This window comes from Seriola lalandi, unplaced genomic scaffold (genome assembly GCF_002814215.2).
Source record: "Seriola lalandi dorsalis isolate HSWRI2012SDOR001 ecotype SW California unplaced genomic scaffold, Sedor1 jcf7180002054524, whole genome shotgun sequence".
In the NCBI taxonomy this organism is placed as follows: domain Eukaryota; kingdom Metazoa; phylum Chordata; class Actinopteri; order Carangiformes; family Carangidae; genus Seriola; species Seriola lalandi.
In genome coordinates, this window is record NW_019525077.1 from 2,502,948 (window position 1) to 2,525,094 (window position 22,147).

The following is a 22,147-nucleotide window of genomic DNA, read 5'->3' on the forward strand; positions in this document are numbered from 1 at the left end:
TAATTCCCAAAATACTAAGCCAAACTTTAAGAAAAGAATCTAACTTGCACACTGTTAATGAGACAACAGAAACAGGACAGAGGGACAGGAAATCAGCCAGACTGCACACAGAAACATGTGGAGTAAATTCATCCTCACGTTCTAATCCAACACTACGTTTTTGGATGGTTGCATCAGTCTTGGCAAAAACATTTGCTTGTGGCGGGAAAAGTTCCTCTCCTGTTGCTCAACAACTCCCACACTCGCTAGATTGTAATCTAGTACTCAGATTCATGCACACACACGCATGTGACAATCACACAGACTGGAATCAGACGAATCAGAAGTGTTGCCCGTATGCACTCCCTGAAAAATCCCCCGACCGCACTACACTGATATCTACTGATAAAAGTCTGGATAGAGTAGCAAGACCAAAAGATAGACGAAGAAGTCCCCGAAGAACAAATCCCATGACCCCGTGACACTGGCATCATGCCGTTCATCACACTCCAGCTTGGAAAAAAGAGAAGAAGTGAAAGACGCGGGCCAGTGTTACACTGATATCTTGGGCTTATATTCGCTCTTTATTTTCACATAACAGATGTGATGCAGCTGCACAGACGTAGATGCACCAAGCTCTTACTATACTTCTACTGACACGTCCATTGCTGTCAGCACTTGCACAGAAGTTAACGTGTCTGCTTAAAGTGCACAGACTTTCTGCAGGTCTTCTAGTTGCGTTCATGATTTGCATTTCAACTTTGAGAGTTTAAATGTAGCACCGACAGTTCTGTCACTTTAATCTCTCACTATTCAGCTGCTTTCTGTGATTTCACTTCAGCTCATTAACGGCTGCAACTTCAAACATAAAGTAATTCCCACAGGAAAAGCTTTAACATTTGAGGCATTACACTTTATCAAGTGCTGTATGTCACTTCCAATGCAATGCATTATTGTGCAAGTAGGCGAAGTTTATTTGTGTAGCACTTTTCCCAGACACTACTCACAAAGTGCTTCACAATCAAAATTAATAGAATCAAATGAAAGAATTAAAATCAAATAAAAACAAAAGTAAAAACTATACAAGAATAAAAAATACGCAAGAGTGAAAACAGATAAAAGACACTGGTTAAAGTATAAAATACCACCCGTTACCTACAGTGAAAGCCTGTCTGAACAGATGGGTTTTCAGTTGCTTTTGGAAAGCGTCCACAGAACCCAAGGATCTCAGATTTGGTGGGAGGATTGTGCACATAAATCTGCATGTTACACACTTGTCAGTCAGTTATTAAGTAAGAAATCAATGCACTTTGCTTTTTTTATTTTGCACAAACTGACTGACATCAGTCTTTACGAATCTTTGCAATTAATGTGTTGCAAAATAGTGAAATATAAAGACTGTGATTGTTGGCAGATATATTGCCGATGATGCACAGTAGCAAATAAACATACAGCAGCTGGACTTTCTCACTGTAAAGCAAAGATGGATTATATAAAGTATTTCTCAAAGAAGACAAAAGCTCTGATAAAGACTGGCCTCAGGGAAGACAGACAAGAAGAGTCTGGCAAGAAACACAAAAGGAGAGGAGGCGTGAAGAGGTAAATGTCGAGGCATGCGCGCAGACTTCCAGTCAATGAGTGCAGCTCGCACTTTCGCTTTCTCTTGCACACCTGTATAAATGCACCTGTAGCTTCCCTCTGCACCTCACAGCAGCAGCTTCCATCTCCTGAAGAGACTCACCGAACCTGAGCTGAGACCGACGAAGAAAAACACAGACATGGCCTCTCAAGTTGCAGCTCTGCTCTTGCTGAGCATCATCTGCACTGAGTTTGCAGCAGGTAAGAAACAGAGACAACACGTTTGAGCTTTGAGGGAGGTGGTAGGTTGCATTTCCGCTCTCCTTGTACATTTTCTGACCAGTCAATCAATTTGTTTTTCCATCTTCCTGCAGCTGAGGTTCCAGTGGACTGCTGTAAGAAAGCCAGCAAAACCCTCATACCAAAGAGAATCATTGAAAGCTACACCATTCTGGAAGCTGGACAGGGCTGTGACATCAGTGCTACTGTGTAAGTGTTCACCGTGTGTTCAGTATTAACATGTATTTATAGAGCAAAGATCGTGTCAGATCCTTTGCTTAAGGCTTACAGCAGCTCGTCTTTATCCAAGTTTGCAACAAAAAAAAAAACATTAATGAAAGTAGTTTATTTCCAGCTCTGTAGTCTGCAGCTTAATCTCACTTCTCTGTATCTCATCTGCTTTTTCAGGTTCATCACAAAGGGTGCAAAGAGACTGTGTGCCGTCCACCCCAGTGTGGAAGGATGGGTGAGGTCTCACATCAACTTTCTGGACCTCAAAAAGAATGCCTCAGTAAAAAAGTAAAAGAAAAAAAAAAAAAGGTAAATGACAAAATGCAGCTGAACTTTAAAAACAAACTGCATTTCTTTACTATGAGGGAGGAAAAACGACAGAGTATAAATAAATGAATGATTGCTGAAATAAAAAAAAATGCTATTTCTGTATTTTTCTACACTTATTTATTTATTTATACTCATGTCATTTTTGTCTTTCATACTCTACATCATCACTCCTGCATTGGCTGATGACTCACTGCTTTTTCTTTTTTTTGTGCAGGTGAACAGCAGAGTGCACTCTAGGAAAAGATGGCAGAAGATCAAGGACTGAGACTGAGCCAAATCCATTTGTCTCAGTAAACCGCCATGCTGTGCCCTGTTATTTATGATGATGATGATGATGATGATGATGATGATGATGATGATGATATACTGTATGAGCCATCATGCCATGTGACTTCAGACACTGGCTAAATGTACAGGTCTATACGTTTCCTGGTGACTGCTGTGTTAAACTCAATCCCTCTTTGTGAATGTTTTTTTAAATTTTATCTTTATTTCTTTTCATTATCTCTGAGTGAAATGTTGATCTAACTAACAACCTGTTTGTTTCTCATCATAATACTGTTGTGAAAACCTGAGAAAAATGTTGTGATGACTATTGTTGAGAGTTATTTTAAAATAAAGTTTGATAGTATTTTCTAATCTCTAGTTGCCGCGTTTCTTTATTAAAGCTGAAACACGATGAATAATGCGGGTGTAGCTCATCAGCTGGGAGCCGAGCGGCTGATATGAGCCGGTGGCGGTGAAGCATGAGTGAATGATGCAGCTGATACTGATCAGCTATTCCAGCATGGCATCGGCGCTCTACACACATACAGAAACATAAAAAGATTAAAACAGAAATACTTGCCAATATGACCGCACACATAAACAGCATGAAGTAGAAGAACAGAATTCCTCAGTGAACATGAAAAATATAATTAAAATGTTGGTGATAAGACGAGCCTGCAGTCAGAATGATAAAAAAAGAAATAAACATAGAATCTTGCAGTGTTCCTGTATTTGCATTTCTTTATTATTAAGTTACATATATATATATATAAAGTGAAATTAAAATGTGATGAATGTGGTGTCAAAGTTCCATATTTTCTTCTTCTTCTGTGTTTTATTTTGAAGTGTTGACCCATAAGAAGATATATTTGTGGTTTTAAGAACTAAAAACTATCTCAGTGTAGTATTACATCTCCTCTCTCAGGCTTCTCTCTGGAGTCTAGGTGGGCGGGGCTTGGTTACTGCTTTGTTGTGACATCACAAAGTTCCAGAAGTCCTGACGGCTGGTTTTAAGGCTCAGTTTCTGAATACAGGCTGTGTGCATTTCTCTGCGGACTGAGGCTTTGATACTTTCACAATATTAATATAGAACCTAGACCTGATCTATAATCACACTACACATGGACAGAGACCTTTAGACTGGAGGGACCTTTAAATATGTTAACTTCATTGTTGGTGTTTTGTCTGTGTGCACCTGTTTTCTTATGCCGCTGTGTGTCGAGCTCTCTCAGCTGCTCCAATAACACTTTCCCATTCAGATATCTCTCAGCAGCAATCCTCTAATGTGACCTGCAGGGCCGAAACTGCAGTAAAATTGGCCGTGAGCCGAACTGACAGCAGCTTTCTGACAAAGGCGGCTTTGATTATGCATATTGTATTTTGGGCTTCGTTATGCTCAGACATATGAGTCACACATTTTGTCCCTCGATGTTTGGAACCCGGAAAAACAGAAAAACAAAACACAGCTGTGTCTGTGACATCCTTTCTGCACTTTTAGTGAAAGTTGAAATGGACAACAATGAATGTCCATGTAAACAAATTTGATCATTAAATCCCTAAGTTTAGTCTGTTCTCATATTAATTCTAAACAGCATTTATGATAATTTTAGCATAGCTAAAAGCCTAATTTTGTCAATTGCGTAAAGGTTTAAGGAATTCAATTTAGAGAATAAAGTGTCCCTGAGTTTATATGAAGGGGGGCCATGAAGGAACTCCAACAATACTCAGAATACATGTTTTTCTTTGTGTGATAAAGGATATTTAAGCCTGATTGTGGTGTAAAAACTTGACATATTCATACACATTGTGAGCGATGAGTAATGATTCACTATTCGCTGACATTAATGAGATGAATATGTAACTGAATTCTGGGATAAAAAGAGTGTTTGAGAACAGGAAGTCCTTCTGACCATTTGACCTTCTCATAGCTCTGAGCTCACAGCTACAAACTGTCCTCATGGCCAAAGGACAAGGTCTAGAGCATTCTGTGGAATTTCCCACAATACATGTGGGTTGTGTTAGGTCGCCACAGGCCACCCAAAACTCTAAACAGCATTTATTTACATCTTTATTTACCCCCGGACACATTTGTTTGAAGGACTTTTTTTTTGTTGTTTTTTTTAAGGTAAGTAACGGGAAATGTGAGACACCGAAAGTAAAACTGGCACTAAATTTAACCACTTTATTTAACAGAGTGTCTAAAACTGGTGTCAGGCAATGGAAGAAAGATCCGTCTCTGTAGTGAACAAAACTCCCCTGAACAGCCAATACTAGCAGTCAACTAATGTGAAAATCAAATGAACCACCGCACACAGAGATGACTTCACTGTGACTTTTATTGAGAAAGAACAATGAGTTTTACCTGTGGCTTCTTCAGTTTCACTCATTATCACCACGTGACCCAGAAGAGGCCGATTCACCTCTCCCTGATGCATGTCCACACTGACAGTTTGAGGTTCCAGCACCCCTGAGTAAAAGGCCACATTTAGATTATTATAACTACTGCAGCATCTGACCTGCAGCTCAAGAAATTAGGATTATTATAAACTGTCACAGAGCAGTTTAATATTCAGTTGTCAATACCTTTTAACATCAAACTTATTGCAATAGCATTTGTATTACTGAGTCTTTGTGTTAAATAGACCTGGCTATTATTGTTGTTGCTGCTGTGTTGTAGTACTAGTATTATTCTATGCATTTTTACAAAATAACACGTACACGCAAACATGCTAATCCCACTACAGCACCCCCAGTTTAAAACATCTTACTCAAACCCCTTTGGCCACACCCACCACTCAACCAAACCACCTCCTGGCATTGTTAATAAATGTATGTAAATCATAAACCACTGTCCTTATCATTAACAAGACTGGATGTTTGGCATGTTAGTGTTTAGTTTAGACAAAAAAATATTCCATTGAGCAAAGTCTTCAAAGACACCTCAGGGAAGGCAAATGTTCTCAGCTGTCAAATGTGTAACGACATGCTCATCCTAAAAGGAACTTGGCTGAATATCCCTCTTGAACAAAGATTACAGTCTCTCCTGCCAAATTTGCATTTTGCTATTTCACATTTCAGGTTTATCAACTTTTCTTTATTTTCCTGTAACTGGCTCAGCAGGGAAACTCCAAGAGATTAAATGCAGGAGGAAATCTGGGCAAACATCCAGAGGGGACGATTACAAGAAACCGAAAGTTTCTCTGCAGATGCTCCATTGGCACTTACAATGTGTGACCAACCACACAGTTAAACATTTGCTCCTAATGATGCAATAAAGTGGTTAGAGGTAAATCTGATAGCGTAATAATAACATATTGGTTGATTTTATATCAATATAAAGACACCGTTGCTCAGCCTGGTGACTACTTCCTTAATACAGTCAGTGGGGAAGAGAAAGTTGATCTTGACACTATTTAAATGAGGTGGTACCAGTTTCACTGCAATCACTGTTTTTTTCCAGCGAAGTGTCAATCATCGTTCACGTGGGAATAAATCCACAAAGGAAGTGTGTAACAATGCAAATGTTTGATCTGGCTTTGTTTTGATCCAACACTGTTCAAATAAAAAGTACAAAGGAGCCAGAGGGTACAGAATTACAATAACATCACAGCAGAATCTCATCATGTGCCATCTCAGGTGTTACAGTCAAGTTCTTTGCAGTGTGCAGTGTCTTTACATTGTAAAGTAAATTATTTAAAGCACATGACAGAATGTTTTTACCACACTCTTTGCCTAAACTTAAAGGAGCTATTTGTAAGTTTCACCAATGTTAGCATCAGCAGCTGTTTAGTCACCAGTCTAGAAGAAACGTTGCGAGTTAAGCATCAAACTTCACTCCTTTACTCACCAGGAGCTGTTTGCCGCGGTGGAATGCAACGCCGATGTTGATGTTTGTTTATGTCATGTCTTTTGCTCTACTCACGTTAGCATGCTAACCAGCTAGCCCCAGCCTATTCCAGCAGAGAAGAGAAATAATTCTTGTCGCTTTCTGCTAGCAGCCTCCAATCTTCCCTGAAGACACAGCGCTGCTCAGAGGGCGTATTATAACTTCTTGTAAAATAAAGACGACGATGGCTGAAGCTTTTGTCAAACGACAAACCTGTTATTTAATGATGACAACGTTTATTAAAGTTTAAATGTTGATCCTGGTTATCTGAGGGTTGAATCTGTAACTGCTAGTGTTTTTGTTTGTGTTTGTTTCGAGATTGTGCGAGATTTCGAAGTGTCTGTGACCTGGAGGTTCCCTGACTCAACATGGGACACTGTTACATTAGAAGCGCCAAGCATGTTCGAGAAGTGCTGTGAAATAAGAAGCTGATAAAAGATAGACGATGTATGTTTTGTGAAGGCCAGAGGAGGAGGAGTGATTAGCAATATGAAAATAAAACTAAAGTGGATGCTGCTCCCAGTGGGCTATATAAACACTGTCGCACAGAGCCAGTCACCTCACCTTCTTCGCCACTGTAGGTGTTGAAAGGACGAGCAGGCTCTGACTGAACCAATCAGCCGCCAGCCACACTGAGACGAAGACACGACCTCGCCAGTTAGTATATTTTTTGTCGATTGATGTTTTTTATTATACGTTGTTGTTACGTCTGACGATGGAGAAAATAATGTACACAAAGGAAGAACTCCTGGCTTTAAAGTGAACCAGATATGGTGTTAAACATCACATACCGCCGGAGCAAGCAGGAAGAATAAAGGTGGAGGACTGGTTCTGCTTGTGAACATTAGAAGGTCCAACCACATCCAAGTGAAGGAGAAGACGGGATATTGAACTGTTGGCAGTCGGTCTTACATTCAACCACGAGCGGAGGCTGTAGTTGCGTATGACGTCATCCACAAGACTGTTGCGAGAGTACAGACCCAGCACACTGATGCATTCATTGCAGTATCGGGGGATTTTAACCATGTCACTCTCACCTCTCACCTGACTGGCTTCACTTAGTGTGTTGACTGTTCTACAAGGGAAAATAAGACAGTGGATCTATTGTACGCAAATGTCAAGGAGGCCTACACTGCTTCAGCTCTAACACCACTTGGCAGATCAGATCATAATCTGGTTTTTCTTCAGCCTTCCTACAAACCCTGTGCACTGAGGCAGGCTGCAACTCGCTCATTCAGGAGCTGGACCCTGGAGGCCAGTGAGTCTCTAAAAGACTGTTTTGAGTGCACGGACTGGAATGTCCTGTTGGAGTCACAGGAAAATGGTAAAAGCAAGGACCCTGACCTTGATAGAATGGTTGAATGTACCACAGACTACATTAACTTCTGTATGGACACTGTAATACCAGCAAGGACTGTACACTGCTTTCCAAACAACAAACCCTGGATCATCAGTAACATCAAGACCCTCCTCAAGCAGAAAAGGGAGGCCTTCAGGGATGGAGACAGGGAGAAGCTTAGGTGTGTGCAACATGAGCTGAAGGGGAGATTAAAGCAGGTGGAGGAGGACTACAAAAAGAAAGTAGAGAGGAAGCTGCAGAACGACAACACCAGAGAGGTGTGAAAGCGCTATAAAGAGAAGAACAGCCAGGCAACATCAGGTGATTTGGACAAGGCCAATGAGTTGACACAGCCTCAGCTGTTCTCTCTCCCACTGCTTCAGCTGCAGCTTCTCCTACGGCATCTCCTTCACAACCTGACACTGCAGCTGCAGCTCCCTCCACACTGGGGTCAAGTCTCCTGTCCTTTACAGCGGAGGAGGTGAAGGCAGAGCTCAAGAGGCTATGTCATGGAAAGCTGGCTGAGCCCCTCCAGAGGATCTTTATCTTCAGCCTTCAAACAGGGAGGGTCCCGGTCCTGTGGAAAACATCATGTCTTGTTCAGGTACCTACAGTAGGACGACCGGCTGAGATAAATGACTACAGACCCTCACCCCTCACATCACACATCATTAAGACCCTGGAGCGGCTGCTTCTCCACCTTCTGAGGCCACAGGTTGAACAAGTACTAGAACCTCCTCCAGTGGATCCCTGCTTCACGTCCTGGGTTGTGGATTACCTGACAAGACGACCACAGTATGACCACATCACCACCTGCTCCCGGCAAGAAACCCACGTTTGGGGGCAGAGAAAAACAAAGTGCTTTTGTTGAACCCAACTATACGCTTCTTGTGCCTGTCCTGACTTTAACATCTGTGTTGTAAAAAACTATTATACTTCTATCATTACAAAATTAAAAACAACAAAACATACTGTAATCCGCTGATGTCATGCTTTTCCAAACTATATTGTGGTTTTGTTGCTTCACTGCAGAAGAAGTTAGGTGCTAGCCAGTCAATCATTAATCATTAATTATGCAGGTCCAGCTTCGTATCCAACGTCAAAATGGAGGAGAGGTTGATTATTGCACAGAAGAATCACCCTGTTCTCTTTGATCAGAGTTTGTTTATGTACTGGTACAAACGCCAGAGAAATCAAGCCTGGAGAGAAGTGGCAGAGGCACTTGGTATTTACACGTTGGCACTAATTAGCAGGTATTGATGTCTGCGCTCACTATATACCTGGCTTGTTAGCTTAGCTTGTTAAATTGCTAATTAGCCAGCAAATGAATTAGTCTTTGGTTAGCTTTCAAGCAAGACGCCCACATGCTCAGCTGTGCTAACGATGCTAATGGCAGCATGTGCTTGCCAAACCGAAGCTTCACTCTGCAGCTCATGCTGAGCTTCAAAACTGCTCTTCAGAAACCTGTAGGTGACGCTGCGGAAGCTGCGTCCATCTTTATTCGCAGCCTACGGTTTTATATCGTGTTGGGTATTTTAAGGAACGCACAAGCATCTCAAAGTCCACCATAGTGTATTTGTGGTAGTTTGATAGTTCTTCTAAATGCTTTTCTGTTGGAACATGACTTTTCCTTGAGCTCCAGAAGCATGGGAAATTTAGCATTAAACAGTTGTTTATCATATACTGCAAAGTTTAAACGCTCCCACAGTGAAAAGAGGACACTTTAACAGATGTTTATCTATTTCCTTAAAAAATATATAATTAAATGGAAGCTAAAAATATTCCAAAATGCTCGCATGAGGCGCATAAAAACAAGATCAAAACCCTTTCATCTTTTTTAATTCTTTTATATAATGATGACAATGTTTATTGAGGTTGAAATATTGATCCAGGTTATCTAAGAGTTGAATCTGTAACTGCTGGTGTTTGTGTTTGTGTTTGTTTTCGAGATTAAGAAGTGTCTGTGACCTGGAGGTTCCCTGACTCAACTTGTTCCTGTTACATTGGAAGAGCCAAGAATAAAAAAAAAAGTGCTGTGAAGTAAGAAGCTGATAAAAGATATATGAGGATGTATGTTTTGTGAAGGACAGAGGAGGAGCGTCAGCAATATGAAAGTAAAAGTAAGTGGACGGTGGGCTATAAAACACTGTTGCACAGAGCCAGTCTCCTCACCTCCTTTGCCACTGTAGGTGTTGAAAGGACGAGCAGGCTCTGACTCAGCCAATCAGCCACACTGAGACGAAGACACGACCTCGCCAGCTCAGCAACCAGACATGGCTCCGTGGGGTGATGCTAAACTCTTCTTCTGCATCCTCTTCATCACCTGCTGCTGCACAGGTGAGTTTGTTTTGTTTTTTTTCCCAGGCATCCACCCAGGCTCATTCACACACAATCCTTTTAATTTTAAGCTGAAAGTGAAATGAAAAAAGATAACAGGATGTAAGTAATCCACTTGGAACGGCTCCAAAAAAGAGAAGCAGCAGTTTACACTGGAAAAAAGAGGAAATTATTCAATGTGGCTGCATCTGAGGTTTAAACACAAATCTGTGCCCTTCACTTGACTTTAAATCTCAGCTTTATATCTTTGCATTTCAAATATACTTTGTCGAAGAGGCTGTGCCATTTATAATTGTGTGTGTTAGAGTTTTACAATCTGTAGTCTGACTGCAGCAGTAGAAGAATTACAATGTGAAGAAACATTTTTTCCTCTTGATATTAAGTAAATAAAGTATATAAAATAAAGTGGATTAAGAGCTTTAATACTCAAATGTATGCAGCACTTAACAACAGGAAAATTAAACAATGACAATAAATGAATTTGTTGTATCTGAATCTTATCAGTGCAAACGAGCAAGGCAAACACACTGAGACTGTAGTGATAGATTTCTCCTTGCAGGGTGTGCTGCTGGTTTTCCCCTCTCGGCTCGCACTATAAGTGGGTTCAAGGTTAACTTCTGCACTTCCCAGGAATTGTGTCACAAAAAAAAACAAATGAGGCAACTTTTGTTACGTAAATGATGATGCAATGCTGTGCATATGGGAGTGTGTAGTTGTGGTTTGTGTGTGTGTGTGTGTGTGTGTGTGTGTGTGTGTGTCCTGCACTTGTCACTCAAGAAAAACAAAGTTATTGCCTCCGGAGTAATAACTTTCCCTTCAGTAAGGCTCTTATTGATCTTGTCCATGAATTTCCGGAGCTAGTTACTGTTCTGCTTGAAAAATTAAAATGATTAAATGATTAATTATCAACCAGACTAATTGGTTTAATCAATTAATCAGTGCAGCTGTAAGCTCTTTTTGAGAGTATTGCAAGAATGCATTTCCAGTTTCCTTTCAGACATAATTTTGTATTCTTATGATATATTATATTTTTACCTTAAAACTGTGCTTTTTTAGGCACTGTGCCATAATGCAGTGTATGCACGTCCAGAGATGAAATCAGGTGTCTTGGCAGGAGGCCAAAATCATTGAATAGAAGCTCCCAAAAAGATTTGAGTATATTTTGACTTAAAAAAAAAAGTAAAAAATAATAATAAAGTGAAATATAAAATGAGCCCAGGTTTTATCAAAAGGAAAAAGGCGTAGTTCTACAGTGAGTTCCACTTGGTTGCTTGTTTCACACGAGAAAATAAATCTAACGTAACCCGACCGTTTTAACCTTATGTTGTTATCTTACTATAAAATCTGAGAGCTTAAACGTTTGATGGGATGGAAGCCTGATACCACCACCACACACACACACTCACACACACACACACACACACACACACACACACACACTCAGAGTAATGCATGTCCCCTTTTTGGGAACATTACATAGACTTGCCTTCCTTTCCTGGAGATTTACCCAAACCTTTCATCCACAGAGATGTCCCCAATTAACTGGTCTTTAGTCGTCTGATATTTGTCCCCAGAAGTCACCTAAGTCAGACAGACACACAGAGAGAGAGAGAGAGAAAGTGAGAGAGAGAGCAGCAGTATACATGTAATAACCTTATAAACAAAAGACTTTGTTCATTGAAATAAAACTTATGTTGAGCAGTAGATTTGAAGTGATTGCACTTTACTGTGCTTTTTTATGTGGTTTAAAGTGTGAGAGTTAGTTATGACTTTAACTGCACTGTATATAATTGCAGTTATTACATAATTTTATGACCGTGACGCTCTCAGGGCAGAAACTCTGCTTGGGAAAGTTTGTGATTTCCCTCTTAAGGAAGAACAGCTGTCGTCAGCTTACAACGAATTCCAGCGCTGACATGTGCCGTACAGGCAGAAACACTGAGTCCGGCTCAAAACCATGACAAGGAAAAACGGGAGTCAACACAAGGAGTTAAAGCAAAGAGACAATTATTTATTTCTAACTAAAGTCAACTGTTCTTTGTGTTTTCAGTGACCCTGGCGCAGATCCCCTTAGATTGCTGCTTGACTGTCAAAAACAAAGTGGTGGACAAAAAAGCCATCGTAGACTACCGCCAACAAGTCCGTGGGATGGGCTGCGCTATTGATGCCACAGTGTAAGTTTGTTTTTTTAAGGATTCGGGATGTACAAACAATTCTTTACAAGTGATCACAGTGTCAGCCTGACCTGGATGATTCGGTCTTTTCTTGCAGGTTGATAGGCAGACGTGGCAAGACACTGTGTGTGCCACCTCACGAACCCTGGGTCAAAGACGTGGTGAAGCATGTGGATCACCTGAAGAAAGTGTGCAAGAAAAATAACAAGGTACCTTAAACTCAATGCTAAACTCTCACACTTTAAAAAGGTCCCATATTTTCCTCTTCTCCTGTGTTTTATTTTGCAGTGTTGATCCATAACAAGATATATTTGTGGTTTTAAGAACCAAAAACCATCTCAATGTAGTTTTACATCTTCTGAGAGCAGTGGCTGCTTCGTTGTGACATCACAAAGTTCCAGAAGTCCTGACGGCTGGTTTTAAGGCTCAGTTTCTGAATACAGGCTGTGTGCATTTCTCTGCGGACTGAGGCTTTGATACTTTCACAGTATTAATATAGAACCTAGACCTGATCTATAATCAAAGAAGACATGGACAGCTACCTTTATACAATATGGGACCTTTAAAATAAGAGCTTAAAAATTAATCTGCAAGTGTATATTTGAATTTTGGACAAAGCCGGGCAAGCTGTTTCCCCCTCCTTCCAGTCTTTTTGCTAAGCTAAGCTAACCACCTCTATACTTAACATGAGAGTGGTTTCAAGCTTCTTTCAAAGCAGCAAATATTTCCCAAAATGTCAAACTGTTCCTTTAAACGTTCATGGTGAGATCTGAAAGTCTGACGTCGTCTTACCTACTGCAACCACAAAAATATACAACAATGACGAAAAACCACTATCAGTTTGTAACAAATGAAAAAAAAAAGTAAAAGTAAGTTTCCTAGTCTGTTTCAAGCTTCATTTAGTTTTGAGTGTCTTGCATTTGACTGTGAAACCGCAAAAGCTGCCATTGGCTTTGAGTCATGAAGTTGTACAGACGTCAAATCATGAACAGGTGGTGGTATAATGCTATGACTCACATTCACTCCTCACCTGCAACAGCACGCTAGGCGCACATATTCAATATACATATATTTTTGCAATATTTTAATGCCTGAAAGACAAATTCATCTTTTGCATTTGACTTGGAATCAAAAAGATATTTCTTCAAACAAATATCAGATTTTTCACTGTGAAAAATGTTGCATGTTTATTTTCAGTCATCTGTGAAATGAGTCGTCTTCAGCGGTTTATGAAAAAGACAACATCAAGATCAGAGCATTTAAGCTTCTACCTCAATATTTAGTCTTTCTAAATTTACACTGAACTAATGAGCCACAATGCAGCTCATCTTTACCCTATCCCACTCATTGAGCCACGTGCTTTTATTTTGAAGAGCACAAGGATCGTTCTTTTCTGGCCTTTTACTGAAAAGCAGCTGCTTAGGTTTCTTTTAAAGTTAAACCTGGTATCAACACTGTGTATCACAAATCTCTCATCACTTTGGGGCACGAACTGCAGTTTGAGGCACTGATTAATTTACTGGCTTTTGATTTTTTTTTTGATTTGTGTTTCTACAGACGAATCGCTGCAATGGAGTGACGTCTTAATAAACTGGGAACAAGCCTTTAACCCACTTCAGCCACAACAACAACAACAACAATGGGCTGTTGCAAGGAGGAGACTGATTGGAGCAAACCAATAATAATTCAACAAATCAAGATAATTACAGGGTTTTATATTTAAAAAGCAATTTCTCTTTTCTACTTCTGTGTTTGATGAAATTAAAGAAAATAAAAACAATTTGAAGGATTTAATATATTTTTTTATAGAGTTTGTAGTTTAGAAGATTGTTAAAAAAAATTTAAATGTGAATGTGTAGCTCACTGAGCTCACACCTGGTTTATTGGTTGTATGAATTTCTTTGATTGTTGAGCTTCTTCAGAATAAAACATGTTTTTATTTTCCAAATCCTGATAGTGTGTGCCTTTCTTTGCTGATGACACTCTTCTCTCTGTTCAACCTTACCTCTGTAAGGAGTGAAAATGAGTAAATGTTTGTTTTTCTTTGTGTTTTCTTTGAGCCCCACCAGGGCTGCATAAACACGCTTTTATTGGGTTTTTTGCTTTACAATGTCAAATTATAAGTAATTCAAAGCGTTTAAGTGATCATAGCATGATATGTATTGGACAAATATTTCTGTCCTGCAGCCATGTTAGAGATTTGACAACCAGGAATCTAAAATACTGAGCATCATGGTCTTTGCCTCTTACCTCTACTTTTTATGGTTCTTATATTTAAATCATCTGCTTTCACACTATCTTATTTGGGAAATGTTTCATGCATTAGGTTCAGGTTTGTGTACATGAGTCATAAAAGGACCTGAGATCAGTTTATTCAGAAGAGGACAATAACATTTGTTACTACCGGTACTGCTCCTAACACGCCTGCTGTGTACACGCCTTGAACAAGAACTGTGAAAAGTCAATTACATTTTTTGCTGTGTGCAGTTTGTTAATAGTATTAAAGTATTTAATTAGAGAAACAGGCTGAATTCACAAACCCATACAGGCAACAGCACCATGAGGTTGAAATCAGTGGTTTTGAGTGAAATATCAACACAATTGGATTAATCGTCATAAAATATGGTACAAAAGATGTTCTTACAAAAATTAGCCCCCATTTTAATTGACATGTTTGATGAATCATTTGAATCTCTTAAATTGCCCCAGACCCTCACTCAAGCCTCAATCTCCCTCATCTTAAAGGAAAAGCCAGGAATGGCTCAGAACAGAGGGTCTCGCTATATGCAGACGACCTCCTTCTGTATGTCTCAATCTTACCGGCATCCGTTCCTGCTGCACTTGTTCAGTTTTATATCAGGATATAAACTTAACCTAAGTAAAAGTGAGTTGTTTCCTCTAAATACAATTGCACATAAATATCCTCTACATAATTTTCTGTTTAAAACATCATGGCATAGTTTTACATATCTTTCCTCTTTAAGGCCAATTTCATTCCCTGTTTGGATCATATACAACAAAATTTTGAACGCTGGTCAATGCTCCCACTAAATTTAGCTGTGAGGGGGGGCGCTGTGGAGCCGCGAACCAAGATGGCAGCTTAGAGTGGAGTCTCCCCACAGCTTTGCTAAAAGTTTGCAAAGTCCTAGTCATTAACGCTTCCAACAACTTCTAAAAGATGTCTAAACAAACGACGCTTAAAGACTGTGAGAGCAGTTCCAAATCCCGTGGTTCTCAGAAATCCAAAACTACTCCGGTAGCCGATGTTGCTAACGCTCCGACCAGCCCACGGAACGATTTAGCCGAGGTGTTAAAAGAGCTACAGTCACTCCGCTCTACTGTCACCGCAATTAACACCAAGATAAGTACCCTTGATGGCTTCGGGGCAAAACTCGACAACGTGGAGAGACGCATAGCTGGGATGAATAGCTCTGTCGATGCTGTGCAAAAGAGTTTTGCGGACCTTCAACAAGATATCACCGCTAATGCTAAGCGGCTCGCGGAGGCCGAAGGGCGCATAGGAAACACCGAAGACGGACTGCAGAGTGTGAAAACGGAGATGACTGATGCCGCTAAACGCATCGCCTATTTGGAGTCCAAGACGGAAGATATGGAAAATCGTGCTCGGAGAAAGAACTTAAGGCTGGTGGGGCTCCCTGAAAGCGCTGAAGGGACCCAATCCATGATTGATTACATCCAGCGTATGTTGCCGGTTTGGTTGGGACTCGACGGCACCAAGTCGTTCACTTTGGAAAGAGCGCACCGCACTCTGGCAAGACCAAGACCAGATCAGAACAGAGCTGTAATCATTCGTTTCCTACGATTTCAAGACCGCGAGTTTGTTCTCAACACATCCAAACAACGCTCGCTCATTCACGATGGTCACAAAATCTTCTTTGCTCAAGATTTATCAGCGGAAACCATGAAAACGCGGAGCACATTCAATGCAGTGAGAAAAAAGTTCATCGAAGCTGGAAGTTTTCGGGGATTCACCCTACGCCCTTGCAAAATGAGGGCTCTACACAACGGGAAGATAATCCTTTTCTCCACACCAGAAGAAGCTGAGAACTTCCTTCCAAACTCCTAAACTTATAAACCATGAGGAGTATAGGTAACTACAAAAGGACTGATATGGACAATATAGGTGCACTGCAGCTTAATACAGGTTAATTTTATATACATTTTGTACTTTTTTAATTTATTTTAATTACATGCAGAGCTGCTACTGCCATATTTGGCGGACACTTTATTTTATGCACCTACTATAGGCCTATACACTTGTTTATTTGATACAGGCTACTGAGGTAGTTAAATCAGGAAGCGTTAATAATATTATGCTTCATATCTATCATTCTAGGACAGTAAGTGTTTGAATGTTCAGGTTGGGATGCGGAGCTGGGGGGGACCATGAGGGCTGTCTGAGATAAGTGCCTACAGTTAAACCACTCCTCATTAGTGTGGATTGGTATTTGCCCTTGCACCGTTTAGTTTAAGTAAGGGAAGGGGGGCGGGATTTCAAAGGTTAAGTGTTTTTATATGTCTAGTCTAGTTGTTACTACTTTCACTTATTCTGTGCCTTTATTTTTTGTCACACTCAACATGGTGATGTATCTCACTGCACTTGAAACAACATGGAAAGTCCAAAAATGTCTGATTTAAGAATTACAACCTGGAATGTCAGGGGACTCAACAAGTTAACTAAACTGAAACAGGTAATGAACAGACTTAAAAACCTACATTCTAAAATAATTTTTCTTCAGGAAATTCATATAACAGTTACAGAAGTTAAGCAAGTACAGCGTAGGTGGCCTGGTCAAGTTATACATGCCACATATAACAATTATGCCAGAGGGGTACTAATTCTTATCCACAAAACAATTCCTTTTCAACTTACTAACACAATCCAGGACCCCCAAGGAAGGTTTGTAATCGCCCAGGGTAGGATCCTGTCTCTCGCACTGAATTTGGTCAGCATCTATGGTCCTAATGAGGACAACCCTAAATTTTTTAAAGACTTCTTCCTAACCTTGTCTTCATTGTATGGCTTAAACATTATTGGTGGGGATTTCAATTGCACTTTGAACCCGTCAGTAGACCGCTCTACAAAAAGTGACCCCCATAAAAAACAATCTAGAAAAACAATCTTACAATATATTACTGACTTAAACTTAGCTGAAGTCTGGAGAAAACTTAACCCAGATAAATTGGAATACTCATGCTATTCAGGAATACATAAGTCCAGGTCTCGCATTGATTATTTTTTAGTATCACAAGAACTGGTATCCAAAATTAAGAATTGCTGGTATGGCTGTATAGTCATTAGTGATCACTCCCCCATTTCCATGTCTGTAAAAATGGAGAAACTTCAACAGTCTCCTCCCAATTGGCGTCTGCAAGTGAGATGGCTTAAAGATCCTGAATTTGTTGAATATTTGGAGGATGAGATTGATGTCTACTTTCAGATTAACACTAACCAAACTAACGCATGTATTAGATGGGAAGCCTTCAAGGCGTATATTAGAGGGCAAATTATTAGTTTCACTAGTACTAAAAACAGGAAACAAAAAGCAGAAATTAATGAATTAGAGAAGCAAATAAAATCTTTGGAAATAGATATAAATAATAAAGATGACCCTGGAAAACAAAAACGGTTACTAATTTTAAGAACGGAATATAATAAATTAACATCTGATAAAGCAGCAAAAAGTTTACTGTGGCTGAACCAAGCCTTTTATGATCAGGGAGAAAAGGCCAGCAAATTGTTAGCTTGGAGAATTAAAAAAATACAATCTGAAAGAGCCATTAATGGCATAACTACTCAATCAGGGGAGATATCGGATGATCCTCTAGATATTAATAACACATTTAAGGAATTCTATCAATCACTATACAGGTCAGAATGCTCCCCCATGCCCACTTATAGAGATACCTTTCTTGATCAGCTCCAGTTCAAAACGCTCACAGAGGAGGTTGGGGTGGATCTGGATAAGGACATAACAGTGGAAGAGCTATTGCAGGCCATTAAAAGTATCAACTCAGGCAAAACTCCAGGGCCTGATGGCCTACCAATAGAGTTTTATAAAACCTTCCAGAAGCAGTTGTTGACCCCACTTTTGGATATGTTTAACGAGTCACTTAATAATGGCATATTACCACCAACTTTAAGACTCGCTACAATAATCCTTATTTTGAAACCTGGGAAAATACCGACCGACTGCTCTTCATACAGGCCTATTAGTCTTATGGGAGTAGACACAAAAATATTATGTAAAGTTCTTGCTAAAAGGCTAGATCCACATATCCCCTTTTTGGTACATGGTGATCAGAATGGGTTTGTACAGACTCGCCAGGGATTTCATAACATAAGAAGGGTCCTCAACATAATCCACTCCAAAAAAAATACCAGGGATACAGCGCTGTTATCTGTAGATGCTAGACAAGCGTTTGATAGAATTGAGTGGCATTATTTGTTCAATTTGTTACCAAGATATGGACTTGGGGGAAAATTTATGAAATGGATAGAATTACTATATACCAACCCTACAGCACGCGTAATGACGAATAACAATTTATCAAGCCCGTTAACGCTAGAGAGGTCAACTCGTCAGGGCTGTCCTCTCTCCCCGCTTTTGTTCATTTTAGCCATTGAGCCTTTAGCCATGTCCATTAGAGCCGAAGCCAATTTGTCAGGAATAACAATCGGAAATCATGAACATAGGATATCGTTATATGCAGACGATGTGATTCTTTTTTTGTCAAATTTATCAAACAGTGTCCAAACATTATTACATTTAATTAATAGATTTGGCCAGTTTTCTGGATACAGTATTAATAATGCAAAATCTTCTATACTTTTCCTGAACAAAGATGAAAGAACTAATCCAGTCATAACAACACCCTTTGTTAATGCGAGGGAGGGCTTTACCTATCTTGGAATTAAGATTACCCCCCAAATTAATACAGTCGTTCAAGCAAACTATGATCCGTTGATGAGAGAGGTACAGGAATTATTTGAAAAATGGACAACAATGCCAATATCAATGATTGGCCGGATCAACATAATCAAGATGACTATCGTGCCGAAATTCCTATATTTGTTTCAATCACTTCCAATGCCACTGCCAAAATCTTTTTTTAAAGAACTCAATAATGCATTTTGTAAATTTATCTGGAACAATCGAAAACCTAGATTAAGACTCAGATTATTGTACTTGCCATACGATAGGGGTGGATTACAGATGCCCAATTTACAGTGGTACTACTGGGCCGCTCAGCTGCGTAGTGCTATGTTTTATTTTGTTACACATTCTCCTCCAGCATGGGTTTATATTGAACAAGCATCAATATCTAAGCTGCCACTAAACCTATATTTATATTCAGCAGATTTTAAAACTCTAAAGAAAAAAACAACAAATCCCTTCCTTAAGAACTCTATTGATATATGGTTTAAAGCCCATAAACATATTGGCGATACACCTCCCATCTCTCAATTTTCACCTATTTGGAATAATGCGCAGTTCACTCCTGGCCGGGCAGATGGTGGTTTTCAAGTTTGGGCCGACAGGGGGGTGCAAAAAATTGGAGACTTATATGATCAGGGCACCTTACTAACATTCAGCGACCTTTGTTTGAAATATTCAATTCCAAAAAAACACTTTTTTAAATACCTACAATTGAAGCATTTCATTTCATCAAAGTGTCATCAGGATATACAAGAACCACCGCTGTCCTGCCTTGAGGACATTGTGTTAAGACACATGAATGGGAAACGCCAAATTTCTATACTATATACAGTACTTGTCTCACATGAGGAGGAATCTAGTCATGACAGAAGGAGGGCATGGAGCTCAGATATTAAGGAAGATATTGAAGAAGCTGAGTGGGCGACAGCTTGTATAAAAGCTCAAACACAAACCATTAATACTCGCATGAAACTGCTACAACACAAATGGTTAATGAGGACATACATAACCCCCGAGAAACTCAATAAGTGGTCCCCTGATACTCCAGATACTTGCGTGAAATGTTCGACTGAGAAAGGTACTTTGATTCATTGTGTATGGGAATGTCCTAAACTGGTAACTTTTTGGAAAATGGTTGTTCACACTCTAAGTAAAATCACAGGTATTCAGGTACCCTGTGTAGCAAAACTATGTATTTTAGGGATATACCCAGATTACTTTTCTGTTAACTCTAAGTGTAAGACTCTGATCAATTTTGGCCTCCTGCAGGCCAGAAGGATGGTTGCTTTGTCTTGGAGAGACACTGAAGTATCATCTACACAATCTTGGATTAGAGAGATGGCAATGTATGTTACATTAGAAAAGCTAACCTATGTAATCAGGGGTAAAGTACAAGAATTTGAAGAAGTGTGGGCACCCTTAATGGACTTTCTTAAGCAACAATAGATTATATCTATCTATAGGGCTATTGTGTGTGTGACAATTTTATTTTATTTTATTTATTTATTATTGTTATTATTTTACGCGTGTATGTTTGTTTGTGAGTGTGTCTATCTTTTTTTTGTATGTATGTGTATGCAGCGAGGTTCGCCTGCATCTCATTGTGCAATTTGTGTGGCATATGTCAATGTGCTTTGTATGTTCTTATTGGAAATGAATAAAAACATTGTTCAAAAAAAAAATTTAGCTGTGAGGATTAATTGCGTTAAAATAAAAGTTCCTCCACTTATTCCAGTGTGTCTCTATTTTCCTTCCTCAAGCGTTTTTTCAGAAAATTGATAGCCTGGTTTTGGAGTTTATTTGGAACAAAAAAACCCCAAGACTGCGTAAGGACTTCTTACAGAGAATGGCGGAATGGCCTTACCAAACCTAAGGTTTTACTACTGGACTACTAACCTTAGAATTCTACAATATTGGCTCAGACCACTTCCTGCTTGGTTGGCTATGGAGTCGTGGGTTAATTCAATATCAAGTTGTTCACCAAACTCATTGGACCAAAGTTAGGCTCTCCAAATTTATGACAATGTTGACACCTCCTGTGAAAAATGTCATCAAACACCTGCAAACCATGTGCATATTTTCCGGTCGAGTATATCCCTGCATAACTGCTGGACTGCAATTTTTGATACTTTGTCGGAGATAACTGGGACATGTACAGAACCTGATCCCATCACTGCTCTCTTTGGCATCTCTCAGTTGCCTTTAGCTAAATTCCAGGCAGATTTTATAGCTTTTGCAACTTTGTTGGCTGTGGGGGCCTTTCTTTGCCTATGCAAAGAAAACTCTTTTCCCATGAAGTTATCCATGAATAAGATCCCACTCTCTTATTCATTTATAATTCTTGTTTATTTATGCCTTTTCCTTTTCTTTTTTTTTTCCACTCTGAGGATGAGGTTACCATGCTTACAGTAAAATGTAAGCACCTTAAAACCCTCCTACCACCCACCCTGGACCCCCTCCAATTCGCCTACCGCCAGAATAGGAGTACGGAAGATGCCATCTCCATGGCACTACACTCCGCCCTCTCTCACCTGGACAACAACAACACTTATGTGAGAATGCTGTTCATAGACTTCAGTTCAGCATTCAACACCATAATCCCCTCCAAGCTGATCACCAAACTCAGCGACCTGGGTATCAACGCTTCCCTCTGTAACTGGATACTGGACTTCTTGACCAACAGACCCCAGTCTGTTAGGCTAGGAAACCACACCTCCTCTACCCTCACCCTGAACACCGGCGTCCCTCAAGGCTGCGTGCTGAGTCCTCTCCTCTACTCCCTCTT

At 39.9% G+C, this 22,147-nt stretch overlaps 2 protein-coding genes and 1 pseudogene across 2 annotated transcripts; all 3 read left to right on the forward strand.

Annotated features, from left to right (window-relative positions):
- Positions 1 to 1,668: 1,668 nt before the first annotated feature.
- LOC111660877 (C-C motif chemokine 24-like) lies at positions 1,669 to 3,036 on the forward strand. The gene is made up of 4 exons (XM_023414302.2): positions 1,669 to 1,818; positions 1,932 to 2,046; positions 2,245 to 2,376; positions 2,612 to 3,036. The coding sequence occupies exons 1-3, from the start codon at positions 1,758 to 1,760 to the stop codon at positions 2,357 to 2,359; spliced, it is 291 nt and encodes a 96-aa protein (XP_023270070.1). The 5' UTR covers positions 1,669 to 1,757; the 3' UTR covers positions 2,360 to 2,376; positions 2,612 to 3,036.
- A 7,008-nt stretch (positions 3,037 to 10,044) lies between these two features.
- LOC111660920 (C-C motif chemokine 8-like) lies at positions 10,045 to 14,348 on the forward strand. The gene is made up of 4 exons (XM_023414357.2): positions 10,045 to 10,226; positions 12,277 to 12,400; positions 12,498 to 12,609; positions 13,958 to 14,348. The coding sequence occupies exons 1-4, from the start codon at positions 10,163 to 10,165 to the stop codon at positions 13,985 to 13,987; spliced, it is 330 nt and encodes a 109-aa protein (XP_023270125.1). The 5' UTR covers positions 10,045 to 10,162; the 3' UTR covers positions 13,988 to 14,348.
- A 7,413-nt stretch (positions 14,349 to 21,761) lies between these two features.
- Positions 21,762 to 22,147, forward strand: part of LOC111660934 (general transcription factor II-I repeat domain-containing protein 2A-like) — a 7,417-nt pseudogene continuing 7,031 nt past the window's right edge.